Source organism: Acomys russatus, chromosome 5 (genome assembly GCF_903995435.1).
Source record: "Acomys russatus chromosome 5, mAcoRus1.1, whole genome shotgun sequence".
NCBI classification, from domain to species: Eukaryota; Metazoa; Chordata; class Mammalia; order Rodentia; family Muridae; genus Acomys; species Acomys russatus.
Genome location: NC_067141.1, coordinates 7484803 through 7496120, shown reverse-complemented (window position 1 = coordinate 7496120; position 11318 = coordinate 7484803). Strand labels below are relative to the sequence as shown.

At 48.1% G+C, this 11318-nt stretch overlaps 1 protein-coding gene across 1 annotated transcript in view; it reads left to right on the top strand.

The window, feature by feature from the left end:
* The first annotated feature begins 1754 nt into the window (after positions 1 to 1754).
* Positions 1755 to 11318, top strand: part of Tmem219 (transmembrane protein 219) — an 11099-nt gene continuing 1535 nt past the window's right edge. Inside the window, exons 1-5 of the mRNA XM_051145280.1 lie at positions 1755 to 1842; positions 2815 to 3013; positions 3096 to 3285; positions 7872 to 8101; positions 10009 to 10178. Of these exons, the coding sequence (XP_051001237.1) occupies positions 1760 to 1842; positions 2815 to 3013; positions 3096 to 3285; positions 7872 to 8101; positions 10009 to 10146 (840 nt within the window). The 5' untranslated portion in view covers positions 1755 to 1759 and the 3' untranslated portion in view covers positions 10147 to 10178. The remainder of the gene's footprint in view (positions 1843 to 2814; positions 3014 to 3095; positions 3286 to 7871; positions 8102 to 10008; positions 10179 to 11318) is intronic.

Here is an 11318-nt window from a genome sequence, read left to right as displayed (position 1 = left end):
AATCCTCCTGCCTCTGCCTCCCAAGTGCTAGGATTAAAGGTGTGTGCCATCGTGCCCAGCAGTCTGTTCTTTCCAGCATAAGTTCTGGGGATAGCACTCAGGTCATCAAACTAGTGCTTTTTTTCTGCTGAGTCATGTCATTGGCAATTTTTTAAAAAAAGATTTATTATGTATACTATGTTTTGCCTGCATGTACAACTACACACCAGAAGAGGGCACCAGATCTCATTATAGATGGTTGTGAGCCACCATGTGGTTGCTGGGAATTGAGTTCAGAACCTTTGGAAGAGCAGACAGTGCTCTAAACCTCTGAGCCATCTCTCCAGCCAGTCATTGGCAATTGTTGTTCTGTTTTTTCTTTTTCTTTTCTTTCTTCTTTTTTTTTTTAAATGGGCTTTTGAGACATGGCCTTGTGTAGTCCAGGCTGACTTCAAAATTATTTACAAGGCTGGCCGTGAGTTCCTGGTCTTCCTGCCCCTGCTTCCTGAGTGCTGGCATTACAGGCATGTGCTACCAAGGAATAACACTTTTTAAAGCTTTATTTATTTTTAATTTTATGTATTAGTGTTTTGCCTGCATGTCTATGTGTACCACATGTATGCCTGGTATTTGCAGAGGTCAAAATAGAACATCAGAGCCCTGGAATTGTAGACAGTTGTGAGCTGGCATGTGCTGGCCCATGCCTTTGGTCCCAGTATGTGAGTTTGAGGCCAGCCTGGTCTACAAAATGTGTTCTAGGACAGCCAGGTCTACACAGACAAACCCTGTCGCAAAACAAAACAAAACAAAAAGAAAGAAACTAAATTAAATTAAAAGATCTCACCGTGGAGCCCTGATGGTTTAGCACTATGTGGACTAGGCTGGTTTTGAACTCATATAGATTTGCCTGCCTCTGCCTCCCAAGTGCCAACATACCCAACCAGAATGACTGTTCCTTATGGCTGGAAAAAAATTCCATTCCACTGTCTCTATATACATTTTGCACAGTTAGATTTATTCACTTTGTTGTTTGAGTTTGGTTTGGTGTGTGTGTGTGTGTGTGTGTGTGTGTGTGTGTGTGTGTGTGTGTGTGTCGGGGGACGGGGGCGGAAATCTTAGGCTGGCCTTCAACTCTTGATGCTCAGGTCTCCAACTCATGAGTGCAGGTCTTACAGGACTGTACCGCCATGCTGGCCAGAGTGAGGATATGAACCTGAGTTCCTGGCCGTGTCTTATGCTTTTCCAGGTAAGATGATCTCCCCTCTAAAAGGCGAACAGAGTGAGAGGAGGCTCTGCGGGTTGAAAAGTACTGCAACAGTAGGGTCCTGGGCACTTAGGAGCCACTAAGAGCCGAAGGCCAAGCGCAAGGTGTGTAGACCATAACCGTCTGACAGAGCAGAGATGAGCAGCGCCTACACACAACTCTCAGAGCGGAGTTGGGCCCCATCCTTCCCAGAGGATCCCAAGTCCTTCTTGGAAACCTGGGCGCGGCCGGGCTGTGCAAATGGCAGGTCAGGGGCGAGCAACACAAAAGTGACTTTGGTGAGGTCCCGCCGAAACCCTCCTGCGATCTCTCGGGAGGGTGCCTGAGGTGTTCAAAACAGCTAGCACGGGCTCCTTCGCCGGTTGCGGGTTTCCTCACCTCCGGGCGAGTTACTCCCTCCGCTCAGCCCATAGGGAGAATTTTCTTTAGGTTCGGCCTGGGCGAGCCAGGGGTGTAGCCAGCAAAGACCCCGCAGCACGGCCACCGCGCATGCGCCTTGGGACGGGGCGGGAGCGGATGCGTGCTCGAGAACGGGCCCCGCCCCTCCGCCGCACAGCCCGTGACGTCACGGGGCGCCGGCCTCCGCCCGGCTGCAAGCGGTGAGAGAGCTAGCGGCGGACGGCCCTGAAGCCGCTTGGTCGGGAAGGGATGCGGGTGTCGAGATCTTTCTGGAGGGGGCTTTGGGGAGGACGGGAGGCCCAGATGCACCAGCCGCTACTGCCCCTCGGGCTCTGCCCTCCCTCCTCCTACCCTCCCCTTTGCGTAAATGCTGGGACATGGGGCCGCGCAGGGCACGAGCATATGTGACACCTTCGTTTCCCGGTGGCTTCCACACTCTCTCACGCTCTCCTCCCACACCTGCCTGCCATCCAGATGTTTACTTTCAATAGCCTATCGCTCCTTTCCTGCAATAGGGTACTCGGAAGTTGGAGACGGATTTTAGACCATAACCCCTACCACTTCTGTGTTAGGGCCCCTTGAGCCACAGCGTTTCTTCTTCTATCTTCTTCTGGTCTTAAGGATCAGTATGACACCAATAAAAAGAAAGGAGATGGTCGTCTGTTGAATCCCTGCATGGCCAAGTTACCGAGCAAAATGCTGCCCCATCGAATCCTCATTACTCAGTGATCTTAGAATGTTTAGCTGTTTCACAACATCTTAACCGCACAGACATTAACGAGCGGGGTCGCATTCAGTGAGCTCCTTGCCTTCCTACCTAGGTGGTTAGTTTAACTTCAAAGTAGGAACTCTGGACCCAGACACTTCCGGTCTGGATTCTGGCTGGACTGTTTGGCTGCCAAACCCTAGCCCTAGGTCAACTGCTTCCTCTTTCTCCAGCTGAGAGTTCTTTTCACACCCCTTCAGAAGCGAAAGCATGCGTTCTTTCAGTGCTGTAAGGAGGTGAACTTTCGGAGTACAGAATCTTGGATTTTGGTCCTGGCTCTGCCACTTCCTGTGTGGCCTCGAGCAGACCCACTGTCTTCTAGCTTTAGCTTGCCTTTGCTTAACATGGGTGAATGCCTTCTGACCAGCAAGCTCTTGTCCAGTTCTCCCTCACTGTCCTCCAACAGGCACTCCACAGAAGCCCAGACCCCTCTGCTCCCCATGGGCAGCTGCCAGGCAGGGCACAACTTGCATCTCTGTCTGGCTCATCATCCACCTTTGGTCTGTGCCACTTTGGTCCTGCTGCTCCTTGGTCTCTCTGGCCTGGGACTTGGTGGCTTCCTCCTCAGCCACACGACTGGCCTACGTAGCCCTGATATTCCCCAGGTAAGTTCCCGGGGGGGGGGGTGCCCACCCTTCTGGTATATTCTTGCCCCTGCTGCTAATCTCACTGTTCTTTTGCACACAGGATTGGGTTTCCTTCTTGAGATCTTTTGGCCAGCTAAGCCTGTGCCCCATGAATGGGACAGTCACAGGGAAGTGGCAAGGGCCTCACGTCGTTGGCTTACTCACTACTTTGAACTTCGGAGATGGTCCAGACGGGAACAAAACCCAAACATTCCAAGCCAAGATCCATGGTAGTCAGATAGGATTGAAAGGTGAGATCTGGGGTCCAGAATCAGAGTGCTTAGGGTTGGGCCCTTCCTCTGACTCTACCAGACTGGGGACCTTGGGCACATCTATAACCGTAGTCACTTTTGCTGTAGTACAGATTGGATAGTGCACGACACTTGCAGTGAATGTCGTCCACAGTAACGGTTCTGTGTTTTGGCTTTGCTGTTCCAGTCTCTTGTTGCTTCACTTCTGTCCCAGCTTCACTTCTGTCATTAGGCTTAAACCAAATGCCCTGCCCAACTGTGATGGAGAAGTAGGTATGGAGAGGGAATTCAAGCATGCCAATACTGCTTGGGTTCTATAGTGAGTTCCAGGGCATCTAGGACCACATAGCAAGATCAGAAACCACCTTTAAAATATGTATGACAACATTAAAGCACGAGTCACAGGTCACCATATGGCTCACCCATTTAAAGTATGCAATTGAACCGAGCCATGGTGGTGTACGCCCTTTAATCCCAGCACTTGGGAAGCAGAGGCAGGCAGATCTCTATGAGTTTGAGGCCAGCCTGATCTACAGTATGAGTTCTAGGGCAGCCAAGACTACAGGGAAAACCCTGTCTCAGAAAAAAACAAAAACAAAAACAAAAAACCCCAAAGTATACAATTAAGTTACTTTTAGTCTTTTTGTACAACTGTGGAGCCACCCTGAAATCCATTTTAAAATATATATATTTCTTCTAACTATCTAAGTAGATCTGCACCATTGCTTTTCTGCACCTCTTTCCCCCGGATTCCCAGGCCTCCAGAGTCTGCTTTCCGTCTCCCGTGCTCGGCCTAATTCTGGACATTGCTACAAAGGCAGTCCTTGTGACCAGCTGCTTTGACTTGAAACGAGCTTGTTAAGGTTTATCATGTTACAGCGTTATTCCATTCCCTTTTATTGTTGAATAGAATTGGATGAATATTCCATATGATCACGTATCTGTTTATCATCTGATTGACCTTTAGCTTGTTTCCACTTTGGGTCATTAGAAATTAAGCTGTTTCAGCCTGGCCTGGGTTCAGCCTGACCTGGTGCTACAAACCTTTAATTCCAGCACTGGGAGACCCAAGGTGGGCAGATCTCTTCAGGTCTTCGTCCAGCCTGATCTACATAACGAGCTTCAGGCCAGCCAAGGCTACATAATGAGACTCTTTTAAATTTAAAAAAAAAAAATTTTTTTTTAAAGAAAGAAAAAAAGGAAAAAAATACATTAAAAAAAAAAGGAAAAGAAAAAAAGAAATGATGCTCTTCTTAGCACCAGTTTTTGTGGTAGTACTATGGAGGATATAGTCACACATGGACGGTAAGATAGCTCTTCGGTTAATCTTTTAGGGAACCTCCAACGTGAGGTACCATCTTATAGTCTTACAACTGGAGCTTTGGGTTTTCTTCCATCCTCACTGCACTTTGTTTTGTTTGTTTTTGTTCTTGTTTTGAAACATGACCCCCCCCCCCCCGTAATTCTGAGTATCTTAGAACTCACTATGTGGACCAGGCTGGCCTCGAACTCACAGAGATCCTCTTGCCTCTGCCTCTTGAGCACTGAGATTAAAGGCGTGTGTCGCCTGTGTCCACTCACTAGCACTTTATCTCTCATTTTCACTGTACCGCCCTAATCACTGAGAAGCCCTTCTCACTCTGGTTCTGGGAGTGATTCTCCAGGTTTCTTGGCTTTCCCGTTCAGTTGCTTATAGTCTATCAAGCAAGAATACGGACATAGAAGAAGAGTACACCCGCTGGTGTGCAAAGTAGAACAGAAGATACAGGCTACAGCATCTGAGCGTAAGCTTTCAGAATGCTTAGCCATGTGTAATTCCAGGCAAAGGGAGCAGCAGACACAGAGGCCTGCAGATGGCAAGGAACCGTGATGGCGTGTTTAGGAGCTTCTCAGGGTCACTTCGGATGGTGCAGGGAAGGGGTGCTGAGTGGGGAAACAGCTCCAAAGCAGGAAGTAGAACCTCAGGGACAGCCTTTGAATTAGTTATGTACTTACTTGTCTCTGTTCGTGTGTGTGTGTGTGTGTGTGTGTGTGTGTGTGTGTGCGTGCGCGCGCACGCGTGAGTATGTGCTACAGCATACATGTGGAGGTCAGAGCGGGTAACTTGCAGGCATTGGTTCACTCCTTCTAGGTATAAGCTGCTGCTGCTGCTGCTAGCACCCCATATAAGGTTTTGTATGAGCTGGGAGTAGTGGTGCACACCTTTAATTCCAGCACTTGGGAGGCACAGGATCTCTGAGTTCGAGGCCAGCCTGGTCTACAGAGTGAGTTCCAAGACAGCCAAGGCTATAGGGAGACACCCTGTCTCAAAAACAAAAAAGGGAAAAAAGAGAAGAAAGAAAGAAGAAATTTTGTATGTAACCCAAAGCGGTTAGGCTTTCTCTAGTGCACTGGGCAAACTCAGTCTACTCAAGAAAGTATCAGGATTGGCTCCATTCACAGGAAAACTGGGAAATGACTTCTAAGGAGCCATTGAGTCAGGCATTTTAGTGCCTGCCTGTAATCCCACCACTGGAGAAGCTGAGGCAGAAGTGCAGGTTTGAGGATAGGCTGGACTATGTAGCAAGACCCTGTTTTTAATAAAAGACATAAAGTTTGGTGTAGCGAAGCACACCTTTGATCCCAGCACTTAGGAGGCAGGGGCAAGTGGATTTCTCTGAGTTTGAAGCCAGCCTGGTCTACATAGTGAGTTCCAGAACAGCCACAGCTACATAGTGGGACCCTGCCTCAAAACAAAAACAAAAAGAAAGGGGAAAGAGAGAGAGAAAGACATGGTGGAAGAAATTAGATAAAACTTTTGTGAATTACGAGGGGCATTCACTGTCTGGGATTAACAGTATAATACCTGGGCACCAAGGTCATTGAGCAGTGGAGTAGGAGGAAGAAGTTATTGTATATGTGCGTTCTTCATTTGTGGCTATAATGTATATGCCAAGTTGTATTTCTTTCTTTCTCATTTAGACATATATGGCTTTCCATATCACTACCTGGTCTGTTGTTTAATGGCTATTACTTTAATGGATACATCATGTTTTCAAATGTTTTCTCCAGTAAATAACACTGTTGTTTCCTGGTTATTTTGTATTTGATAAGATCAGAGCAGAAGCCCTAGTGTATGTTTTTGTTTTTTCTTTTGCTGGTGCTTTAGAATGAGCCCAAGGGCCTCCTGCTAGGCGAGAGCTCTGCCATTGGGCTACACACCTAGCTCCTAACATACTTGTAGTTTAAAATTTTTATTTATTATTGGTGTAGGGGAGCAGTCAGAGGACAGCTTTGTGTAGACAGTTCTCTCCTTCCGCCTTTACCTGGCTGCTTTGTGTGCAAAGGACTTTTTCTGGATGAACCATCTTTCTTGTTCTTCTGCTTTTAATACTGTACATCTGCTTCTTGTGTTTCTTAGTTTGTGACAGGGTCTCACTTAGCTAGAGTTGGCCTCAAACTCACCATGTTGCCAGAAATGATGCCGAATTCCTGAGCTATCTACCTCCCTGCCTCCACCTTCCCCGTGTTGGGATTACAGGTGCGTGGTACCACTCACTCTTACTTTATGCTGGTTTGTGGTCCACGGGCATTCTATCAACTGTGCGTCCTCCCCAGCCATGTAGAAATTCAGACCATACAGCAGCGAACAAAGCCAGTGTAGGTTCGCCGACAGCTTGGTGAGCATCCTCTTTGCCCGTTTAAAATGGTGATGGTAGAGGTTGGACATGCTGGTTCATGCCTATAAGCCCAGTGGTTAGGAGTCTGAGGTAGGAGGACTGCCACGAGTCTAGGTCACCAATGGCTAGAAGATGGTTTCTAGTCTACTCTGGGCTCCAAACAAAACACTTTCGGTTTTTGTGTCTTTCATGGAAATACCTTCAACACTTAGAACTGGAGTTTTTATTTTATTTATATTTTATTTCATCCTTCCTGAGAGCTTTCCTTGGTTTACATGTTCTTTAATACATCTGGGTGACTCATACAGGGAGGTGACAGCCTGACTTTGTGGCTTTTGCACTGAAAATTGCCCCACAGGTATTTGCTAAGCAGCCTATCCTTTGTCCAGTAATTTGAAATAGGGTGTGGAGTTATAATGGGTTTTGATGCCCAGTGGATAACTGATTTCTTTAAAAGGACAATTTTTCTTTCTTCCTTTCTTTCTTTGCTTTTTTTCCCCCTTGAGACTGGGTTTCTCTGTGTAGCCCCGTCATGGAACTCACTCTGTAGACCAGGCTGGCCTCAAACTCAGTGATCCACCTGCCTCTGCCTCCTGAGTTCTGAGATTAAAGGTGTGCACCACTACGCCTGGTTTGTAGATGTGCATATGTCTGTGAATTCTCTGTGTGTGTGCATGTGTGCATATGGGTGTCTGCGTGTGTGTGTGTGTGTGTGTGTGTGTGTGTGTGTGTGTGTGTTTACTGGAAGAGGCCTGAAGAGGAGGTCAGGTACCTTGAAGCTGGAGTTTCCTGCAGTTAAAAACTTCTAGTTGTAGGTGCTGGGAACCGAACCTAGGTCCCCTGGAAGACCGGCCAGTGCTTTTTGCTGCAGGCCATCTCTCTGACCTCCCAATCAGTATTCCATCTTGTGTCTTGTGCCTCTTGCAGGGTCCTTTGCAGGAGAGTCAGTCCTCGTCACAGCCAGAGTGGCCTCAGGAAGAACTCCGGGGACCTGCCTCTATTTTAGTGCTGTTCCAGGAATCCTGCCCTCTAGCCAGCCACCTATATCCTGCTCAGAAGACGGAGCTGGAAACGCTACCCTGAGCCCCGTGATGGGTGAGGAGTGTGTCAGGGTCTGGAGCCACGAACACCTTGTGCTCACCAAGCTGCTCACTTCCGTAAGTGCCTGAGGTTGATGTGATGTCTGGAAGGGGTGAGGAGCAACCTCACTTCATAGAGAAGGGATGGGCTTGGTCTGATATTCTGCCATGCTCCCTTACAATCCTGGTACTCCAGAGTCTGAGACGGGAGGGTTTAAAGTTCAAGGCCAGCTTGGGCTATAGGATGACAGGGTATTAAAAAAGAAGAGCTTCGACTGTGATAACCCCACCTTAGGTTAGAAGCGGCCTGGTCAAGAGCAAGTCGTCCGAACCTGTCTAAGAGTTGCTTCCTCGTCTGCAAAAGACAAACATGATCTAATCTACGAATCCCAGTAATTTCGGATTGAATAAGAACGGCAGCAGGAACATCGTCAGCACAGACAGTACCTGACGCAGAACAGGTTTGATCACAGACAGCCATTTGCTGCTCACTGACTTAGGACCAGCCTCCGTCTGTGTAGGGAGCCCCAGGACAGCCAGGGCTACATGACCTTGTCTAAAGAACGAACAAAAGAAATTCAGACGTGTAATAAGAGGCAGAATGAACTAATTGCTGTCCTAGAGATCTGAGCAGTGTTACCCAGATATAAAGCAAGGAGCAGTTGACCCTACAATGAACATTTGCGGAGGGCCTCCCTAAGGAAGGTGGCCAGGAAGAGAGAGCTGTACACAGTTTACAGTATACAAAGCACGTGTGTCCATTATCTCATTTATCTTAAGATAATCTTTTGAGACAGGTACTATTATCTCATTTTGCAGATGAGGAAACAGGGTTAGAGAGGGAGTGAACTGCCTAAAGGCACACAGCTGGCTAAGTGGATAAGCTAAGGCCGCAGTCCAGGCCCCTTCCACGCTCGATGCAGCCTTTTGGAATTCACAGGAGGCGTTAAGGGATTTTAAGGGATCCCCATCTCAGGGCCAGTGCTGAGCTACTGTGAGTACAGTGTGACACTGACGCAGGAGCCACACAGAGCCGTTGGGCAAGAGAAAGAAGCTCTCGGTCGGCAGGCTAGGGGAGCTGGACTAAGTGGAGGAAGCGGGTAAAGGCTGAGACATGCTCGTCCTCCATATTAAAAAGGGTCATTTGTGCCAGGCACGGTGGCGCACGCCTTTAATCCCAGCACTCAGGAAGCAGAGGCAGGTGGATCTCTGACTTCCAGGCCAGCTTGCTCTACAGAGTGAATTTCAGAGCAGCCAGGGCAACAGAGAAACCTTGTCTTGTCTGGGATGGGAGGGGAGTAGGGAATGTGTGGCATTTGGGGGAGCAGAATTTGGCTCTACTTGCGGTCTTTAACATGTGAACTGCTGGCAAGATGGCTTACCTAAGTAAAGACATTTGCTGGCAACTAGCATTTTATGGTTGGAGAGATGACTCAGTGTTTAAGAGCACAGGCTGCCCCACCAGAGGACCTGGGTTCAATTCCCAGAGCCCACATAGCAATTTACAACTATTTGTGACGTCAGACCTAGGAGATCCGATGCCTCTTCTGGATTCTGTAAGAACTGCATGCAGGTGGTGCACAGAACAGCCATATACAAATATAGATTTAAAAAAATACTTTGAAAAGGACGGTGCTTGGGTGTGACGGTAGACACCTGTTACCCCAGCACTCCAAAGGCTCAAGACAGGAGGAACAAGAGAGTTTGAGAGCAGCCTGAGCTACATAGCAAGACCTTGTTTAAGAGAGGAGGGAAGGAAGGAAGACAAAAGGAGTGTGGAGGCCTTCGGGGCGTTCAATCGATGCTTGGGCAAGAAAGCAGTCTGGAAACTGTCAGGACGAATGTTATCTTTCATCTGCACCATAGCTGCTCCTAGGTGTGAGGAGGACCCTGCCTCATGGAGGCTTGTCTTGGTGCAGTAGGGGAAGATACCCTGCCCTCTCCGCTGTTATCACCTCCCTGTCCCTCCATGTCCCCACCACTAGGAGGAGCTAGCTCTGTGCGGCAGCAGGCTGCTGGTCTTGGGCGCTCTCCTGCTTCTGCTCTGTGGTCTTCTCTGCTGTGTCACTGCCCTGTGCTTCCATCCACGGCCAGAGTTCCACTGGTCTAGAACACGGCTGTGAGGGCGCTGGCCTGCTCCTTCCTCTGTTCTCAGGTGAGCTTCTGTGGGAGTCGCGGTGGGGAAGGGATGGCAGTTGTAACCTGGTAAAGCAGATCCTTAGGCCTTGTGTGTCCCTGAGAGTCCTGTTCACCCCTGGCCTTATGGGAATTGGGAATAGTCTTCTCCATAAACACACAGCATTTTTATTCTTTTTACTTTTTTCTTCGTCTCTGTGTGTATGAACACTTATGTGCCGTAGAGTTAATTGTCTCCCTCCACATTTACATTGGGCCAGGAGAACTAAATTCAGGTCGTCAAGTCTGCTTTCATGCCAAGAACCTTTACCTTGCTGGCCCTATCTTTACTATGCAACAGGTAACCACAAAAAGTACATTTTGGCAAATTATCATAAAGTGGGCACTTGTAAATACCACCCAGGGAGAAAAAGACTGCTCTCAGTAATTCAGATGCCTCCCCTGAGCTGGGCGCTGGTGGCGCACGCCTTTAGTGCCAGCACTGTAGCACTCTGGAGGCAGAGGCAGGCAGATCTCTGTGAGTTCCAGGCCAGCCTGGTCTACACAGCAAGTTCCAGGACAGCCAGGGCTACACAGAGAAACCCTGTCTCGAAAAAACAAAACAAACAAAAAAAAAGAAATCCTGTCTCAAAAAAGAAAAGGAAAGACACTTCCCTTCCTTCCTGACAGTGCTCAGTCAGGAAAGAATACACTTTACAGTTTACACAACTGTGCATTGCAAAGTGTGTGATTAGTGACAGGATCACAGCCAATGAAGTTTACTGAAGGTTTGATGATTTAATATGAAAACTTTCCCCAATGTACTTTGATTTTTTTTTTTTAAGATTTTTATTTATTTATTAATTTTTCGTTTTTCAAGACAGGCTTTCTCTGTGTAGCCTTGACTGTCCTGAACTCGCTTTGTAGACCAGGCTGGCCTCGAACTCACAGCGATCCACCTGCCTCTGCCTCCCGAGTGCTGGGATTAAATGCCCGGCTTATTTTATTTTGTATACATTGCTTTGCCTGCATATACATCTGCCTGCTAGAAGAGGCTATCAGATCACACTATAGATGGTTATGAGCCACCATATAGGTGCTGGGAGTTAAACTCAATACCTCTGGAAAAGCAGTCAGTGCTCTTAACCTCTGAGCCATCTCTCCAGCCCCTTTCTTTCTT